At 43.5% G+C, this 21,053-nt stretch overlaps 1 protein-coding gene across 7 annotated transcripts in view; it reads left to right on the top strand.

Moving 5' to 3' along the window:
• The window catches only part of pnpla6 (patatin-like phospholipase domain containing 6), a 145,711-nt gene that overhangs the window by 6,295 nt on the left and 118,363 nt on the right, over positions 1-21,053 (top strand). For all 7 annotated transcript variants that reach the window (XM_043694670.1, XM_043694672.1, XM_043694668.1 and 4 more), the window contains exons 3-7: positions 2,864-3,023; positions 4,312-4,392; positions 4,754-4,882; positions 7,314-7,394; positions 9,006-9,141. In XM_043694670.1, the coding sequence (XP_043550605.1) occupies positions 2,864-3,023; positions 4,312-4,392; positions 4,754-4,882; positions 7,314-7,394; positions 9,006-9,141 (587 nt within the window). The remainder of the gene's footprint in view (positions 1-2,863; positions 3,024-4,311; positions 4,393-4,753; positions 4,883-7,313; positions 7,395-9,005; positions 9,142-21,053) is intronic.

Here is a 21,053-nt window from a genome sequence, read left to right as displayed (position 1 = left end):
ACCTCACTTAGAAGCAAGGTAGAATTGACGGGAGATGTTTGATTTTTGCTTAAAAAGAGGGGTGGCGTGGTGGCTCAGTGGTTAGCACTGCTGCCTCGCAAAGCCAGGGACCCGGGTTCAATTCCAGCCTCGGGTGACTGTCTGTGTGGAGTTTGTACATTCTCCCAGTGTCTGCGTGGGTTTCCTCCGGGTGCTCCGGTTTCCTCCCACAGTCCAAAGATGTGCAGGTCAGGTGAATTGGCCATGACAAATTGCCCGTAGTATTCAGGGATGTGTAGGTTAGGTGCATTAGTCAGGGGAAGTGTAGAGTAATAGGGGAATGGGTCTGGGTGGGTTAGTCTTCAGAGGGTCGGTGTGGACCTGCTGGGCCGAAGGGCCTGTTTCCACACTATAAGGATTCTATGATTCTCCAAGACATCCTTGATTCTGGCTCCAGGGAGGCAACACACCATTCTGACATCTCTTTGCTGGCCACAGAAATGTCTGGCTTTGCCTCTGACTAGCCAGTCCCCTATCCCAATTGATCTCTGGGAATCTTGCGTACCCCTTGTTACAGTTGAGCCAGTCTGCGAAATCTGGCTGTCAGTGCTACATTCCCCTGAGAGGCCATCACCAAAACAGCATACTTGTTTGAGATGAAGGGTAGCCACAGGAGCTCCTGCACTACCTGCCTCCCCCTCCTACCTTCCCTGGGGGGTAACCCACCTACCTGACTGTATCTGTGGTTTTTCTATCTTCCTGAAAGTGCCACCCATCACAGCCCCGAGCTCCTGTACATTCCTCATTGCCCCGAGCTGCTGCTCCAACCCCTGCCCATGCGATGCAATAGGATTCACAACCAAACATATTTCCTGCAGTCATAATCATCAGTAACGTGGAAATTCTCCATAATCTCTCACATTCGACAGAAAGAGCAAATCACTCACTAAAGACTATCTCTGCACCTTAACAACCTACTGACTCAGAATATAGCACAGCCTTACTGCTGTAAAAAAAACACTGCTCCAGGCTAACTTAATACCTATGTTTTTTATTTTTAAAAACAATTCAATCTAGAGACAGATCTGAATAAATATATTTTAAAAAGCCCTACTCGCCTTAAACATTTACAAACAGTGTATGATTAGATTGAACAAACTGCTGAGCTGTTGCCCTGCTGTGAGGAACTCCCCATATTGAGATTCTCCAAGGTCAGCTGTGAAGTTTGCTCTTTCTTTATTTTTCTTAGACGGAGCTCCATGTCCAGAGATATTTGAAACGAACAGCAGAGGCAGTTGTCTGTGAAAGTTCACAGCCTGGTCAGACAGCTGTGCAGGTTCACTGATTCTTTTTTTTCACCTCCGATGTGGTCCCTGCTCCCTCTCCTGTTTTAAATTACCTTGTTTTGATCTTTCTCCAAAACAGCTTATAAAACAGTAATTACTGCTCCACAAAATCGAGGAAATCAGCTCCAACACAGGGAAAGAAAAATCCTCAAAAAAGAAGCAGCTCTCTCAGCCATGATTTTCTCTCATCCTCCGTCTGGGATTACCCAGAATCTACGGTGTTACCTGTCTGTTAACCATCACAATCTATATTAGTATATCATCCTCAATCCCATGTGCATGTTTCAAACAATTATCTCATATGTGGCACTTTTTATCACTGGAGCTGAAAGGGATTCCAGCAATTCCAATGAGTTCAACCTTTCTTCATATGACAAGCCCCTTCGTTACAGGAACCAGCCAAGTGAACTTGTGTCATGCAGCTTTATTTTAGTTTTCTGAAGGAAATTTGCTTCACTCCACCTATCCCAGCAGATTTAGTGGTGTAAATGTAAATATTCTTGCAGTTAATTTTACTCTAATTGTACCATTTGAGGCATGTTGATATGCAGGCTATGCTGTGCAAAACATAGTTCACTGGAATCTAAGGATGATTGTAACCCAGGACCCCTCTGAGTGAGGAAAGGGACAGTGAAATGGGGTTCAGGTAGGTCAGCCCAGTTGAAGAGCTTTTTAGCTTTCTTTGCAGGAAAGATTGGCATGGTGACTCTATGGTTCGCACGGCTACCTCGCAGCGCTAGCGATATGGGTTCAATTCTAGCCTCAGGTGATTGTGTCTGTGTGGAGTTTGCACACTCTCCCTATGTCTGCAAGGGTTCCCTCCGGGTGCTCCAGTTTCCTCCCACAATCCAAAGATGTGCAGGTTAGGTGGATTGGCCACGTTGAATTGCCCATAGTGTTCAGGGATGTATAGGTTAGGTGCATTAGTCAGGGGAAATGTAGAGTAATATGGGAGGGGAATGGGTCTGGGTGGGTTACTCTTTGGAGGATCATGTGGCCTGTTTGCACACTGGAGGGATTGTATGATTCTGTGGGCTGAAACCAGCACAGGTTCACTTCAGCAGCGTTTCTGACTGGAAGGGAAGAGGTTCTCAAGGACATAATGGATTTTGAGGGAACTGGGAATTCTCCAGGAAGCAAACAAATAGAGAAAGTGAGAGGGAGAGAGAGAGAGAGAGAGAGAGAACCCCATAAGTTTAGCCCAGAGCTTTAATACACACCTAATGTATGTTGATGCTTATCTTTCTAATCATTTTGGTCAGAGATGTTATTACACACCTTTGGAGCAGGTGGGATTTGAACGTGGGCCTCCAGATTCAGGACGGGACACTACCACTATGCCACAAGCAAGTCTCCTTAATGTGCACCCATATCTACATTTCTAATATGCACCCAAACATACCTTTTCTTGTCAATTGAGCAACATGTTAACCATTCAGATTGCACTCATTCATTGAAACCCTGAAAATCTAATAACTGCCAAAATACAGGGCCCGATAGGGTCAGTATCTAATGTTGATATTTCTTGCCCCCTGTAGAGTTCTCGGCCATTTTGAGAAGCCTCTGTTTCTGGAGCTGTGTAAACACATGGTCTTCCAGCAGTTCCAACAGGGGGAGTACGTCTTCCGACTGGGTCAGGCAGACAACAGCATCTACGTGGTACAAGATGGCAAGCTGGAGCTCAGCCTGATGGGAACTGTAAGTTTGGCCTAGAAAAAGACACATAAGTGGCTGCTCACTATTTTCTGTCAAATATTAGCTCAACTGATTTTTAATGTAGTAAATTTTAAAGGAGCTTATTGATTCAAAGCAAATAGAATATTCTTTATACTGAATTGTACTAACGCTGCAATGTTGTAATGATTAGAAATGTACTTGCTGTGCTCTTGATTCTGATCCTAACTAGGGCCACCAGGAGTTCTGTCATCTCCTGCCTTCTTAAATCTTGTGCACCAACTACAAGTCACAAATCAAGTGGATGATGGAATGTTCTCCACTTGCCTGCATGGGTGCAGCTTCAATTACACTCGAAGCTCAACACCATCCAAGAGAAAGCAGCTTGATGAATGGGAAAGGCAAGGGGTGATGTGGGGGTTTCCAGGGGGGGCTGGTTGAATCTAGGTGTGTCAGAGTGGATGAAACGGGCCATTAAAACAGTAAAAAGGGAGTGTGTTGAAGTGGTTAGTGGAGAGTTCATACACAGGACTGTATCGGAACAGCAGAGTTTCTTAATCGAGGTTGGGAAAGTAGAGAGTTTTAATGTTTCATGGGATGGCCAGCATTCATTGCCTGTCCTCAGTTGCCTTAAACTGAGTGGTTTGCCCAAACTATTTCAGAGCGCAGAAAGAATCAGCCACATTCCTCTGGGTCTGGTGTCACATCCGGGCCAAACTGAGTCCAAGCAGCAGATTTGAGCCTTTCAACAACTGTTGATAGTCACCATAGACTAGCTTTATAATGCAAGATTTAGTAATAGAGTTTAAGTTCTAGCAACTGGCATAACTTAAACCATTTAACCAGACTATTAATCTGGTTCTGTGGGCTAATAGGCTGTTGCATTACCAGAACATCATTGTCTCCTCATATACTGGAGAAATCTTGAGTAAATATCCCATTTGTGGAATAGGACAATCTCTAATGGCCTGTGTCTGCATCCCTGAGACATATGTAACACATTTTTTTAAAGGTAAGATACTCTCAGCTGCAATACAGAACCTTTTTGTAATCCAGAGGCCTGTCTTTCTGCACAAGGTAGCATTCAAATATGAAGAAAGATTTCATTTTTGCAGGAGATAAATCGTGACATTATTGTTAAATTTTATATTTCTTATGACTTTGGGGGCAAGGATATGATATTGAAGCTGTTTTCACCATGAAGGTGTTTGTAAAGGTTTATCATGTGGGGTATGACTGTAGAACAGGATTCTCAGCCTCTAGCAGTACCAGAACCATGCAGGTATTTTTTGTTGTTTGTATTTTTCTGCAGGATGGAAAGGAGTGTGTTGTGAAGGAGATTTTCCCTGGTGATAGTGTGCATAGTTTGCTGAGCATTCTTGATGTTATAACGGTAAGTGAGTGCGTTTCAGCATGTTTTTCGATTGGCAATTCCTCCCCATACCCTGTACTTGCTCATTCACTGTTTGCAGTGCTTGTAAATATTATTGCCTCAAATCCTCAAACTTTGAAAACCTAACACATCTACTGAAATCCATTGATAAATTCAAATACACTCTCAAATAATTGTGGCCATTAGCTCCAGTTTCTGGGAGTTTACGTATTACCCAGTGTCTGGGTTTATTCTAATGGCTTTGTGATCCACGCTCAGATTTGCAGTTTGAGTGGAAATACTTGCAGACATTGTCTGTGGGAGTGCGTGCGTTATTGAATGAGAGATGGAAATAATTCTGGGTGCTTTTGAATTATGCCAGGGTCACCAACGACCGTACAAGACGGTATCGGCTCGAGCAGCTGAAGAATCAACTGTGCTTTGTTTACCAGTGGAGGCATTTCAGACAATATTTGAGAAGTATCCTGAAAGCCTGGTCAGAGTAGTACAGGTGAGAGCTTTGGCTGAGCAAAAGTTTATTCCTTTTCTGCAAAAATAAATGTATGTATGCCCTCACTGAACATGATTAACGTCTATAGGCAATGCTGAGGCCAGTTGTTTTGGAGTAGGGAGTTTATGTTTTGGACTCTTCTAGAAACCAAGCATGTGCTCCTTAATCCTGAACTTAACAGGGAATGGACTTGGCAATAATATTGTTGCAAAGTTCAGAAAATAAAACTGTTTCCCTGAATCAAAATCCTATACATATACATATATAATATGTGTTGTGTTTTCTACAAATTCTGTTTGATTCAATCTGGTAAACTTTAAGGTGTGTTGCACGGAATTGAGAGGATGATGGTCAAAGCTTTGGAAGACAGGTAGGGGTAGGAAAGTAGTAACAATGAGGGTTTAGGGCATGAATTTCATTAGGTAGGTATGTTGATTGCTTTGCACTGAATGGGGAGGTAGGATCCATTTTGGTCTCAACTATTCACAAAATTTATTAACAACTTGGATGATGGGATAGAAGGCCACATGTCTACATTTGCTGATGACACGAAGGCAGGCAATGTTGGTTAGCAGTGTAGACAGAAGCAAATGATAATGAAATTACGTGGAGACCTTGATAGATGAAGATACTGAGCAAAGATGCAGTCATCTACTTTGGAAATGAAAAAGATAGAACAAAATACTTTCTAAATGGTGAAAACTATAAACAGCGGAGTATGTAGATCATTAAACTGTTGTGAACAGATGCAGAAATAAACAAACACAGATGTTGCTGAAAAAGCTCAGCAGGTCTGGCAGCATCTGAGATAAATAAATCAAGGTTCGTAGAATGTGGGTCTTGTATCATAGAGTGTGGAAGCAGGCAATTCAACCCACTGATGCTCCAAAGGGCATTCCAAACCCCCCCTCCAACCCGATCCTTCTAACCTTGCATTTACCATGGCTAATCCACAGAGCCTGCACATATCTGTATACTATGGGCAATTTTCCAATGCCACACCACCGACCTGCACATTCTTGGACTGTGGGAGGAAACAGGGACACAGGGAGAAGATGCAAACTCCACGCAGACTGTCACACCCAATGGTGGATTCGAACTATGAGGCAGCAATGCTAACCACTGAGCCACCTAGAAGCTTAGCAGTAAGCTTCAGATCTTACCTGGTCAGGTTGTCTCTGGAGTATTAAGAGTCTTCCATAAACAAACTAGGATTGTGTTCCCTTGGACTTCACTCAAAATATTGAAGCTATTAAGGGGAACAGATGAGGAAGATGGAAATAAATCTATTTTTGCTGTTTGGATGGGTCTCAGACTAAGGGAGGATGGTCTTTCAGAAGTGAAGTTTAAAATTGTTTGAGATTAGTAGAACCTTGGAATTATTCTGCAAACAGCAATTGGTGAAAGATCAAGTGTTATTTGTAAGATTTTGGTTATTCCAAAGGGTATGGGGCTTTGGCTGATAAATGGAGTTAGATTGCAGAAAGCCCATCAATATTGGAACAGGCTTGAAACGCTGAATGGCTTCATCTCTTTACTAGACTTTGAAGGCATCAGACCATTTTGATAGGAAAGATGATTAGATTCATTGTATTGAAATGAGCTATTTCACGTTCAGTGAGCAATATGGTAAGTTCTTCATTGCCTGTCTAAGTTAGCAGATTGAATATGTTGAATTGAAGTTTCTCAACCAGATTAGAAGAGTGCCCTTTTAATGATTCCTATACAGTTACATTGTTTCTTGCCTAAGTGCAGTACCTATTACCAGAGTGCCTGTTTGGAATAGTTATGGGCCAATGTGTGTGTTTACTGAAATATTGACTCTTGCTTTAACACACAGAAATTAGAAGGCAGCAAAAGTGAGGTCTGAAAGTCCCTGGAACACATTGTGTGCCTTTGATCTGCATCTATGATTTTATCAGGATATAGTGTGATGGCCACAGCAACCACTTGCAGAGCCACATCCTTTGCTTTTTTTTCACACATTTAAGATCAATCAGGAGCAACATCTGATCCATATTACAAAAAAATGAAACTAAGTATAGCTGAAAATAAACATAGTGTCTAACAGTATGCAGGATTTTGCAATTGGACTGTATTTGCGAGATAATCCCGAGTGTGTAAAGAATTACACTGATTGCTAATTGAGGATTGTCATTTGGGTTGAGTGTGGCACACTTGCATGTATTGGAAGCTACATGGTATAAAGCATGGGGCCCTGTTTGCACATAGAAAGAGGTCTTTGCACACTCTGGGCCTGTTTGAACTCAACATAAAGGTGACAGGCATTAACTGAGTGCAAGACAAAGGGCTTTGACTAAAAGTTTTCTTTCAGCAAAATTTCAGTTTCATACTACCGAATGTGTTCTATGATGGTTAATTAAACCAAAGGCACCCAGGCACTGCTGAATTATTTTTATATCTTTCCCAGATTATCATGGTGCGGCTACAGAGAGTGACATTCGTGGCTCTGCATAACTACCTCGGCCTGACCAATGAACTCTTCATTCAGGTGACTGTTTCATCACTGTCTCTGCTCCAGAACCTGTAGTTGGATGCTTGCAGTTTCTCCAGGAGTTCTCTCAATCTCCTGTTGTGACCTTGTCAGAACCCCTGGTGCAAAAATGCCATCTCTGATTCTTTGCACTTTTACATTAGAGTTCAAGGTTTCCCCTGCCCACAGGAAACTCAGTTGGTGTAAGGAAATCTTACAGCTTCTTTTGTTGAGTGAAAGTAAGCTTCACCTGATTACACGATTTAAAGGGCCAAGATTCCTTTTGCAGCATAATGCAGATGGGATGGCAGTGCTGCTGGGCTGCCATATGTGGAACCGGAGGGTGGGCACATGGGGCACGTAAGCAGAGTGCTGTCTGTTCTGGCAGCGCCAGTGTGATTGCAGCATGCCTCCTACAGAGTTCCACTGCAAAGTTGCATTGGATCTACAAATTTTGTTTACTTAGCAAAATGGATTTATATCCAAGTGTGTCAAAGTTGCACAGCACCTAAATTGTCCATCCTAGCCCACCCTGTGCACAGGGTCTGGCATTAACCTTCAGTCAAAAGTGGTGTCAAACAGGTGAGGAGTGAGTGGGATGTCTTGTAGACTGTTGGCAGTGAGAGAAGAGTGGAAGATGCTATTGGGAAGCAGTAACAGTTACATTTGCCAGCATTACACAATAGAATTTCAAACTTCTGCATGTAGAGAGCTGATGTTTCTGTCATCTCTGTTCGTCTTGAAGAGCTCCTGAATGAAAGCTCTGTTCTGACCCACAGTGAATACAAAGTTCTGAAGGACTGTCTCTGAAGATGTGGAATGGCTGATTAGCGTGGGGTGGAGTTTGAGAGGAGTGGTGGGGGTATGAGGGGGGTAGGGGTGGTATTCTGCAAGCTGATGGTTAGAGGTTTTCCAGGAGTGATTCTGGTGGGTGGAGGCAGCCCCTGTTCTGCCCTCAGTGAAAATGAAGGCAGTTGGCATGTCTCTTTCTCTTTCTCTGTGAACTGCTTCCCACTCGGTCATTAATTTTCTGTACCTGGATGTCCACCTGCTTCTGGGCATTCGTTTTTATATGTTTGTGAGTCGTCATCATCCAGGAGGGTTGATGTAAAATCATTTTGTTCAGAAGTGAATTGTAATTGATGGAGATAGACTGATAGAAAATGGCTTGGCATGATGGTGAGTGATTGAGTCCAGCATCCATGTTAACAAAATAAATAATCCTACACCTCCTCACATTTCAGGAACTTGATGACTAGCACAACAGTAATCTCCCAAATTGCTGATGAGATAATGACCTGATAAGACATTAGAGTGTGACTACTCTCTGACAGCCCATTTACTGATAAGCACCAATGACCCAGGATATGTTTCCACTCTGTGGAAGAACTGGGCTTCATCTGGAGAACAGCAATTAGTAGATTCCTACGTGGGAATGTGAACAATATGGGCAGTTAGTGATTGCAAATTCTACTCCAGGTACCCTTTCCTTTGGATTGTGATCACCCAAGGGTGTGACGTGGCAGGTCTAATTTAATAACTTGGTGACTGGCCTACAAACAGCCTGTATGTGTAAAAGGATTTGCTTCTCTAACACTGATGGTGAGCATGTCCTTTGTTTAATGTCAGGAGAGCCAGCCATCGCGCCTGATTCCCCAACTAATCTGTACCACCCGGACCAGCCCTGTGCGACACCGCCGCTTCATCAGTGTGTCAGTAGCTGAAGATCAGAAGGATACAGCTGGGAAGATGGTTCTGGACCCAGGTAGGGTGGGTGTTGGTTCAAAACAGCAACAGTTGTATTGTTGTGATTATTGATGATTATTGTGTGGGCAGTCTGTTTGAATCACTTGATTTTGCCAATGTTGGGGGAGGTGGTGGTTTCCTGGTTATGATGCTGTTATATTAATCCAGATAGCATAGTGGTAATGGATTCAAGCCCCACCACAACAGTTGGTGCAGTTTAAATTCATTTAGTTTCTTAAAAAGAAAACTCTGGAACTGAAAGTTAGTAGGAGAAAGTGAGGACTGCAGATGCTGGAGATCAGAGCTGAAAATGTGTTGCTGGAAAAGCGCAGCAGGTCAGGCAGCATCCAAGGAGCAGGAGAATCGACGTTTCAGGCATGAGCCCTTCTTCAGGAATTAGGAGGGTGTACCAAACAGGCTAAGATAAAAGGTAGGGAGGAGGGACTTGGGGGAGGGGCGTTGGAAATGCGATAGGTGGAAGGAGGTTAAGGTGAGGGTGATAGGCCAGAGTGGGGGTGGGGGCGGAGAGGTCAGGAAGAAGATGGTGGAGTGGGAGGGGGAGTTGAAGTGTTGAGCCACGGGGTGGTTGGGTTGGTTGGTCTGGGTGTCTCAGAGGTGTTCTCTGAAACGTTCCGCAAGTAGGCGGCCTGTCTCCCCAATATAGAGGAGGCCACATCGGGTGCAGCGGATGCAATAGATGATGTGTGTGGAGGTGCAGGTGAATTTGTGGCGGATATGGAAGGATCCCTTGGGGCCTTGGAGGGAAGTAAGGGGGAGGTATTGGCGCAAGTTTTGCATTTCTTGCGGTTGCAGGGAAAGGTGCCGGGAGTGGGGGTTGGGTTGGTGGGGGGTGTGGACCTGACGAGGGAGTCACGGAGGGAGTGGTCTTTCCAGAACGCTGAAAGTTAGTCTCAGTTATGGTGACCACAAACTTTCTGTCAATTGTTGTCAGGATCCGTCTGTTTAATGAATGTCATCGAGGGAAGGAAGTCTGCCTCCTTATCTGGTCTGGCCTCCATGTGCTTCACTCTTAACTGCCCTCTGAAATAGCTGAGCATGACACCAACCTCAATAGGGAAGGGATAACAAGTTTTGGTCTTTCCAGTGAGGCCCACACTCCATGAAAGAATAAACAAGACTGTGTTTCCCATACTTGTTCAGTCTTTCCATAGACCTATGTTGAAAATAAGGTGTAGGAGAAGGTTCTTGAATGCATTGTTACTTCCCCAAACTTATTCCCATCTTTCCCAGAGCTCTCAATTTCAATCCTTGTGATCAGGATTTTTGCTGTGTGCAAGTCACTGAAAAAAACTAGAGGTACAGTTGTAGCAAGACCTCTTCTCTATTCTCTTATGGGGTGAAGATGTCATCAGCTGGAACAGTATTCATTGCCTGTCACTGGTTGCCCTTGAGATGATGACAGCAAGCTGCCTACTTGAAGTCCTGCATTCAGAGTCCTTTCTCTGTTTCTACGCTCTCATCTTCCTTGCAATGAAGGCCAGCATTCCATTTGCCTTTCTAAATGCTTCCTGTTTCATTTATGGTGATGCACAGCTTCCCATATTGTAGCATTCTTCCTCCTTCTAATTAATTTGCTTTTGTAGTCTTAACAACCAAGTAGGCAGCTTCATGGGATGGCACTGTGGCTCAGTGGTTAGCACTGCTGCCTCACAGCGCCAAGGACTCTGGTTCAATTCCAGCGTCGAGCGACTGTCTGTATGGAGTTTGCATATCCTTCCCATGTCTACGTGGGTTTCCTCCGGGTGCTCTGATTTCTTCCCACAGTCCAGAGATATGCATGTTAGGTGAATTGGCTGTGCTAAATTGTCCATAGTATTCTGGGATGTGTAGGTTAGGTGCATTAGTCAGGGAGAAGTGTAGAGTAATAGGGGAAATGAGTCTGGGTGGGATACTCTTTAGAGAATTGGTGTGGACCTGTTGGGCTGAAGGGCCTGTTTCCACACTGTAGAGATTTTATGAAATTCTATGTTTCCCATATTATACTCCATTTTTACCTGCTCACTTAATCTGCCTATAACCATCTCTGTCCACCGCACAACTTGCTTTCCCACTTCGTATCTTCAGCAAGTCTGACTAGAATGTACTCAACTGTTTTTTTTTCCATGTCATCACTTGTGACTGAATAGTTGATGCACCAGCACTTTAGATGCATATATTTAAGGAGACTGTACTTCCCACTAGTTGGTTTGAAAACACTGCATCTGAAGTATAGAAGCAGTATTGTTAGACGAAGGGGATTATCATTCTCATTTGCCTAATTATTGTGACATTCACAGTACCAAGCAGTATTTGCATCAACAGTCTCATTTATAGAATTTCTTTCCATATATTTGCATAGCCTTCTATTACTGCACAGTCAGGCTGGTTGTTTGGAGCTCAGCAGGAGTTTTCTAACCACTATTTATTTGATGCTAGACACATTTTGGCTGTAATTACTACATTTATGTGCTTTTCAGATTTTCAGCTGGAATAGATTTATGGCTGACTAATAATTCGGAAAATAACTATATTTGCACACAAGTGAGCTACACCTTTTCAGTGTCTTCAGTGCACTGGCTTTTTCAGGCAACAGATGGAGTTGCCTGAAAAACTTGTGGAGAGCATGCAGTTCCTTTCTTCCACGGTTTTCATGACACTCATTTAATGATGTTAAAGATCTAGAGATGAAGCATCAGTAAGTTTGCAGACAACATGAAAATTGATAGTGTCGTAAATCACAAGGTGAAAAACCTTCAGGTACAGAATGATATAGGTGGGCTGGTCTGACGGGCCAAACAGTGACAAAAGGAATTTAATCCTGAAAAGTGTGTGATGTTACATTTTGGGAGATTACACAATGCAGGAAAGTACTTGATGAAATGGTAGGACCCTGGGAAGTATGGAAGATCAGAGGGAACTTGGTGTGCAGGAAGGCTGCAGGACTGAAGGATAAAGTGGTTAAGAAGGAATATGGGATGTTTGCCTTTAAGTTGGAACATTGAATACAAGAGCAAGGGAGTCGAAGATAGCATTAGTTAGACCACAGCTGGAGTATTGTGTGCAGTTCAGCCACCACACCATGGGAAGGATGTGATTGTACTGAAGGAAGGGTGGCAGAGGAGATTCACCAGGATATTGCCAGGACCAGTACAACTATGAAGTGTGACTGGATAGGCTAAGGGGCTACCTGATTGAGGTCTATAAAGTTGAGGGGCATAGTTAGGATAACAAAGGGAGAAACATTGAGACAAGGAAAGGATTCAGTAACTAGAGGGCATAAATTTAAGGGAAGGAGCAGAAGATTTTGAGAGAATTTGAGGAATTTTTTTTTTACCAGAGAGTGGTGGTTTTCTGGAACTCTCTGCTAGAAAGGGTGGTCAAAACCATAACCTTCAAGACATCGAAGTATTTAGATGAACTGTTGAAATGCTCATGTATGGCCATGGACCAAGTGCTAGGAAATACAATGAGAATACTTGGATGTTTGATGACCGGCTTGGACACAATGAGCTGAAAAGCCTTTCTTCCATGCTGTACTATGTCCAACTGTAGCTACCTAATACAACAGTATGGAGCACTGGTTCAGGATGTTCTGGGCATTGTACTTTGGAAATAATGTGCAGGTGTAAGAAAAGGTGCAGCAAGATTCCCAAGAAGAGTTTTCTGAAAACGAGTAATATGCAGGGCTACAGAAAGACTTGAGAAGAACAGCCCTATGTAAATCACTGCCACGGAGAGCACCAATGAAAGACACAACAAATGACCTCCTTCCCTGCTGTAACAATTCTACAATTCTGTGGTAGCCTCCCTCTGCCCTCCGCTCCATGGCATTGCTCATAGTTAAGCTCGGATGGAAGCTCTTTGTGAGACTTGGCTTCTGTCTTAGCCTCATACTGTCTTGAAATTCATCCTTGTTCACCTCCTCCTTCATTTATGAAGACCAAGAGTCCACAGACCTGCTTCTCTCTTTACCTCTTGTTCCCTCATGGACTTTAACTGGTTTTGAGATGAGAACTACAAACTAAATCTAGAGCGACTTAACTCAGACTCGAGTCCCCTAGTTTCACCACCGTTCTCAGCAAAACTGTCTTCAGTCCTATTCTATCAGTTGTGACCAACACTCGCTGCTGTGAATCACATGATAAAAATCCCGTGACACCAGTTATCTAACAAAGGAGCAGCATTCCGAAAGCTTGTACTTTCACATAAACCTGTTGGATTATAACCTGGTGTCATGTGATTTTTAACTTTGTCGACCCCAGTCCAACAGTGGCACCTCCACATCGTGAATCAGAAGGTTCAGGTCGCACTCTAAGTCATTAGCAGAACAGTCTAGTGCAGTATTGAGGGAGTGGTTTGCTATCTGAGATGCTATCTTCCTGATGCGATGTTAAACTGTGACCCTGTGTATCACCCCAAGTAAATCTGTTGTATCCTGGTACACCTCTGTCATGCATTCCTGAAGGCCCCTTTCCTACCTACCCCACCTTCTCCAGTTGAACTTTGTCGCTAAAATCTAGTAAATCTCCTGTGCACCCTCTCAGGGAGCCTAAACCCTTCCTAAATTGGAGTGACAAAAGCTGGCTACATTCCTCTGGTTGTGATTCACCAGAGCTATACAAATGTTCAGCATAGCTTTCCTGCTTTTGTACTCAATAGCCTATTTGTGAATAGTGAACGAATTTATGTAGTTTGTTACCCCTTCTCTCATCACCTTGTGCTACCTTTAAAGATTAACGCAGTTACTCCAAGGTCCTTCTGTCTCCCCATACTCTTCAGAATTACGCCTTTCGTCCACAATTGCTTGCACTCTTGCTCGTGCTCTCTCACTCTCACTACTGCCAAAATGCAGAACCTCACATTTCCAATAAATTCCATCTGCTACTTGTCTGCCCTTTCCCTTGGAGCATCCATATCCTGTTGCAGTCAGTTTGTACCATCCTCACTGCGTACCATAGCTTCAAGTTTGTAACATCAGCAACTTTTGACATTTTAAGCTGTATTCCAATATCAAGTTCACGATGCATCTATATCAGAAAAAGCAGTAGCCCCAGCACTGACCTTTGGGAAACACCACTCACTACTCAGTCTGACAGTTAACCATTTTACAATCAAATCATGTTTTCTATTTTTTTTAATCATTGACATTGATCCTTCTTTTCCTTGAGACTCAGTTTTGTTAACTAGTCTTTATGTGGCGCATAGTCAAAAGCTTTCCTCAAATCTAAATAGACATCTTGTTACGTTTCGTCCTCCAACTTTGTTAAATTAATCAAACACAAATTATGCTGGTTCTCCTTAACTAACTCAAACTTTTAATGCTTGTTGATTTTTGTTTTGTCTGATTATTGATTCTAAGAGCTTACCCAATACAGATGTCAGATTGTTCTGCCAAAGTCAGATTGTCTTGAAACATTTAGTCTTCCCTCCTCAGATACTGCCAGACTTGCTGAGTTTCTACAACATTTTCTCCCTTGATTTCAGATTTTCAGCATCTGCAGTATTTTACTTTTATTTGATGTCAAATTGACCCACCTGTAGTTACTAGTTGCACCATTCGTTTAGTCAGAAGTGCTATGTATGCCACTTTCCAATCCTCTGGCAGCTCCCTTGTATCATGGGAGGATTGAAAGGTTTTTGAAAGTCTGTTATCATCCTTTATCACCTTGGGCTGTAAGGCTATGATTAGTCCTGCTCCATTAAACATATATCGCCACCTTATGTCTGGTTCGGTCTTGTAGAATTCCCATCACCCTCCTTTTTTAATTTGTTACCTCATATTCTTTATTTCCTTTCCTAGCCAAGGAGCCCTGCCTTTGGTTGCCTGCCCTTCCCTCTTGTTGGAATATGCTCGGCCTGTACCCAGAACATCTCTTCCTTAAAAATTAAAGCAATGTTCTGTTGCAAACTGCCCAATGGTCTGACTTCTTGCTGGCTCGATCCACCACTAAAGTTGGGACCTTGCGGTTCATAAGTTTTCTCTCACCCTATTGACTCTTGGCCCACTTAGACACCCCCCCTCCCGCCACTTACATTTGTCATCACGAGATTCAACAGTGTCTCCTTCCTAATTGAACTTAAAAACATGCTGATCAGGGAGGTTCCCAGTGCGCATTTCAGAAATCCCCTCTTTAGTTTCCCATTACTCAACCCCATTTATCCCACTCAATATTGAAGTATTTTTAGTCTCACGGTTTTGGGATTCCGTAGTTTTTGCCCATCACTATGGTTTCTCTTCAATTTGTTCCTTCGCTATTTGGAGACAATAGAATGCCCCCAGTAAACTATTACACACTTTACGATTCTCAAATTTAACCAAATAGATTCTGTGCTTGACCTATCAGGGGCATCCTCTCTTTTGATCACAGAATAAAGGACACTTTGGCACAGCCAATGTATGGCCGATGGAGCGTTCTGCCAGGTCTGAGAGGGTGGACTGGAGTTGTTGCCAAAACTGAAAGACAGGAGAGAGGTGAGGGAGTGTTACACACACGCAGACACACAAACACCGACAGACACACACACACACACACAGACACACATTTAACCATGTTTATTTTAGTGCCACTACATGACATCTTGTGAAAAAGAGTCATATTGGATTGGAAACATTAACTTTGTTTCTCTCAGTACAGATGATGCCTGAATTTCTGCAGAATTTTATATTACATTCCATGTGGTTATTTATGTTTTTCACCAGTGGATTCCTTGCATGTCTCTTATTCTGTTCCTATCTGGCTTGGTAGTGCTTTCCTATCCAGTACTATCGAACACGCTCACTCCTTTCAGCACCTTATTCCTCTTTTCTTATACATACTGGTGCCCACCCAGTTTAGTTTAAACATGCCCAAACCACACAAGTGGGGATACTCACAAGATCAAAAACAAAAACAGAAATTGCTGGAAAAACTCAGCACGTCTGGCAGCACCTGTGGAGAGAAAGCAGAGTTAATGTTATTCAGAACTCCACAGATGCTGCCAGACCTGCTAAGGTTTTTTTCCTGTGATTTCTCTTATTGGTTTTGTTTCAGATTTCCAGCATCCACCGTTATTTTGGTTTTTAAGCTCCCAAGATCGTTGGTCTAAGTCCCATTGAGATGCAATGTACTCCTTTTGAGTAGGTGCCTTTTGCCCCCAGACTGGCCCCATTGAGCCAAGAATGTGAACCCTTCCTCCTGCACTATGCTTCACTCCAGGCATGAATCCTCCCTATCTTCCTATTGCTACTTCTGCCAATACAAGGCACCAAAGGTAATCTAGAGGTTGGTGCTATAGCCAAGACTGCCCTCCTTCAGGGTATTGTGTCTGAGCAACCTCCCATTCTGGTTTGATGGTGGCCTCACACACTGAGGCTTCTCGTACTTCCTGCTTCTTCCTAATAGCTGCCCATTGACTGTCCTCCACTCTGTCTGCCTGTGGGGTGCCCTACTCCTGGAACAGATCCTTGACTCTTCCTAGTGACTCCACCTGCCCCTCGAATTCTGAACTCGAACTCAAGGAGCTGAACTGGATATGCCACCTACCAATTCAAGATTGAAAACGCAATCCTTTGATTAAGAATCACAAAGTGACAGACTGGCATGAATTCTCCTGTAATTCTCCTCACTGTTTTCCCATTGATTGGGCAACAAAGTTTTATTCAGACTCCATGTCCAATTCCGGGTTTGAGGGCTGGTTAGTGGTAAGGACCTGTGCAGCAGTGGAAAGCTTTGAAATATAGTGACATTTATTTGACATTTCAATTTATTTGAGTTAGCATACTTTGATTAAACTGTAAGTTTTCCTGTGTGAGCTGCAGGGTTTGAAAATGTTAGAAACCATACAACGCTAGGTTGTGTGATTTTTAACTTTGTCCACCCCAGTCCAATACTCCACATCAGGGTTTGAAATGGTTCAAGGCAGGTGTACAGCTGGTGATTGACCTCTAGGTGTCACTATCCCATTACTTTGATCTCCTGCAAGGGATATGCATTTAACCTTTTCGGCAGCAATTTCTAATGGTCATAGAGATGTACAGCGCGGACACAGACCCTTCGACCCAACTCATCCATGCTGACCAGATATCCTCAATTAATCTAGTCCCATTTGACAGTGCATATCCCATATCCCTCTAAAACCTTCCTATTAATATACCCCATCCAGATGCCTTTTAAATGCTGTAATTGTACCAGCCTGCACCACTTCCTCTAACAGCTCATTCCATACTTACACTACCCTTTGTGTAAAAATCCTGTCCTTTTAGGTCCCTTTTAAATCTTTCCCCTCTCCCCCTAAATCTATGCCCTCAAGTTCTGGACTCCATCAACCCCAGGGAAAAGACTTTGCCTATTTATCCTATCCGTGCCCCTCATAATTTTGTAAACCTCTATAAGGTCACCCCTGATCCTCCGTCGCTCCAGGGAAAACAGCCCCAGCCTGTTCAGCCTCTCCCTATAACTCAAATCCTCCATCCCTGGCAACATCCTTGTAAATCTTTTCTGAAACCTTTCAAGTTTCACAACATCTTTCCGATAGGAAGGAGACCAGAATTGCACACAATATTCCAACAGTGGCCTAACCAACGTCCTGTACAGCTGCAACATGACCTCCCAACTCCTGTACTCAGTGCGCTGACCAATAAAGGAAACCATACCAAATGCTACCTTCACTATCCTATCTACCTGAGATTCCACTTTCAAGAAGCTATGAACCTTCCCTCCAAGGTCTCTTGGTTCTGCAACACTCCCCAGGACCTCGCCATTATGTGTATAAGTCCTGCCCTGATGTGCCTTTCCAAAATGCAGCACCTCTGGTTTATCTAAATTAAACTCCATCTGCCACTCCTCGATCAAGTTTGTCAGACATGATTTCCCACACACGCAGCCATTTGACTATCCGCAATCACTCCTTGCCCATGCAAATACATGTAAATCCTGTCCCTCAGGATTCTCTCCAACAACTTGCCCACCACCGAGGTCAGGCTCACCGGTCTATAGTTCCCTGGCTTGTCTTTACCGCCCTTCTTAAACAGTGGTACCACGTTAGTCAACCTCCAGTCTTCCGACACCTCACCTGTGACTATCGATGATACAAATATCCCAGCAAGTGGCCCAGCAATCACTTCTCTAGCTTCCCGCTGTGCCTATGACCTGATTAGTTCTTGGGGATTTATCTACTTTTAGGCATTTTGAGACACTTCCTCCTCTGTAATGTGGACATTTTTCAAGATGTCACCATCAGTTTCCCCATGTTCTGTATCTTCCATGTCCTTCTCCATAGTAAACACTGATGCAAAATACTTGTTTAGTATCTCCTCCATTTCCTGCGGTTCTGCACAGAGGCTGCCTGGCTGGTTTTGAGGGGCCCTATTCTTGCCCTAGTTACACTTTTGTCCTTAATGTATTTTAAAAATTCCTTTGGATTAGTCTCAGCCCTATTTGCCAAAGCTATCTCATGTCCCCTTTTTGCCCTCCTGATTTCCCTTTTAAGTATACTCCTACTTCCTTTATACTCTTCTAAGGTTTCACTCGATCTCTCCTGTCTATACCTGACATATGTTTCCTTCTTTTTTCTTCACCAAACCCTCAATTTCTTTAGTCACCTAGCATTCCCTATACCTACCAGCCTTCCCTTTCACCCTAACAGGAATATACTATCTCTGGATTCTTGTTATCTCATTTCTGAAGGCTTCCCATTTTCCAGCCATCCCTTTACCTGTGAACATCTGCCCCCAGTCAGCATTTGAAAGTTCTTGCCTAATACCATCAAAAGTGGCCTTTCTCCAATTTAGAACTTCAACTTTTAGATCTAGTCTATTCTTTTTCATTACTATTTTGAAACTAATGGAATTATGGTTGCTGGCCCCAAAGTGCTCCCCCACTGACACCTCAGTCACCTGCCCTGCCTTATTTCCCAAGAGTAGGTCAGGTTTTGCACCTTCTGTAGGAGTTGCATCACCTGCACATGAATCAGAAAATTTTCTTGTACTCACTTAACAAATTCCTCTCCATCTAGACCCTTAATACTATGGTAGTCCCAGTCTATGTTTGGAAAGTTAAAATCCACTATCATAACAATCCTATTATTCTTACAGATGACTGAGACCTACTTATAAATTTGTTTCTCAATTTCTCACTGAGTATTGTGGGGCCTACAGTACAATCCCAATAAGGCGATCTTCTCTTTTTTATTTCTCGGTTCCAGCCAAGTGACTTTGCTGGACATATTTCCAGGAATAACCTCCCTAAGTGCAGCTGTAACGTTATCCCTTATCAGAAATGCTATTCCTTCTCTCTTGCCCCCATCCTATAGCATTTGTATCCTGGAGCACTAAGCTGCTAGTCCTGTCCATCCCTGAGCTACATCTCTGTAATTGCTATGATATCCCAATCCCATGTTCCTAACCATGCCGTGAGTTCATCTGCCTTCCCTGTTAGGCCTCGTACATTGAAATAAATGCTGTTTAATTTGTCAGTCCTACCTTGTTCTCTGCTTTGTTCCTGTCTGCGCTGTTTGACTTACTCCTTTTCCCAACTGTACCAGTCTCAGGCTGATCACTTTCCTCACTATCTCCCTGGGTCCCACCCTCTTTCCCCTCCTACCACTTGTTTAAATCCTCCTGAGCAACTCTAGAAGATCTCCCTGCTAGTATATTAGTCCCCTTCCAATTCAGATGCAATCCGTCCTCCTTGTACAGGTCACTTCCACCCCAGAAGAGAATCCAATGATCCAAAAATGTGAACCCTCTCCCCTGCATCTGCACCTCAACAATGCATTTATCTGCTCTGTCCTCCTATTCCTATCCTCACTAGCTCATAGCACCAGGAGTAATCCAGATATTACCACCCCCATGGACTTTGCTTTTAAATTCTTGCCTATATTCTCCCTTCGGAGTCTCGTCCTTTTCTCTTCCTACGTTGCTGGTCCCAATGTGTACAATGACCTGCTGCTGATCCCTCTCCCCTTTGAGAATATTCTGCATACTTTCAGATGGCCTTGATCCTGGCACCAGGGAGGTAACACACCATTCTGATTATTCACTGTCAGCTGCCGAAATGTCTGGCTCTGTCTCTGACTAGAGAGTCCTCTATCACAATCAGCCGCTTGCACCTTACGTTCTCTTTGTTACATTTGAGTCAGTCTTGGTAACAGAAATTTGGCTGTTGTTGCCGCATTCCCCTAAGGGTCCATCACCCACTACATTTTCCAGAGCAGCATACTTGTTTGAGATGGGAATAGCCACAGGAGACTACCTGCCTCCCTCTCCTAGCTTTCCTGGCGGTAACCATCTGCCTGACTATATCTGTGATTTTTTTCCCTTTCTATAACTGCCATCCATCACATTCCCTAGGTCCTGTAAATTTTACATTGCCTGTAACTGCCACTTTCTGTGCAAAGTGATAGGATTCGCAGCCAAACGCACTTCCTAAGACATAATCATCAGTCATTATGTGGAGGTGCTAGTGTTGAACAGGGGTGGACAATGTTAAAAATCACACCACACCAGGTTATAGTCCAACAGGTTTATTTGGAAGCACGAGCTTTCGGAGCCCTGCTCCTTGTTGAAGGAGTATAACCCTGGTGTTACATAATCATCAGTAATGTGGAAACTCTCCCTCATTTCCCACATCCAACACGTAGAGCATATCACTCTACTAAAGGCCATCTTAACAATCTACCACCCAGAAAATAGCCCAGTGGCTCAGTGGTTAGCACTGCAGCCTCACAGCACCAGGGACACAGGTTTGATACCATTCTCGGGTGACTGTCTATGTGGAGTTTGCACGTTCTCCCTGTGTCTGCGTGGGTCTCCTCCCACAGTTCAAAGATATGCAGGTTAGGGTGGATTGGCCGTGGGAAATTACCAATAGTGTTCAGGGATGTGTAGGTTAGGGGCATTAGTCAGAAGTAAATGTAGAGTAATAGGGTAGGGGAATGGGTCTGGATGGTTTA

The sequence above is a fragment of the Chiloscyllium plagiosum genome, chromosome 8, assembly GCF_004010195.1.
Source record: "Chiloscyllium plagiosum isolate BGI_BamShark_2017 chromosome 8, ASM401019v2, whole genome shotgun sequence".
Lineage (NCBI taxonomy): Eukaryota > Metazoa > Chordata > Chondrichthyes > Orectolobiformes > Hemiscylliidae > Chiloscyllium > Chiloscyllium plagiosum.
Note: the sequence above shows the minus strand (reverse complement) of the source record. Positions and strands in the feature narration are given on the sequence as shown.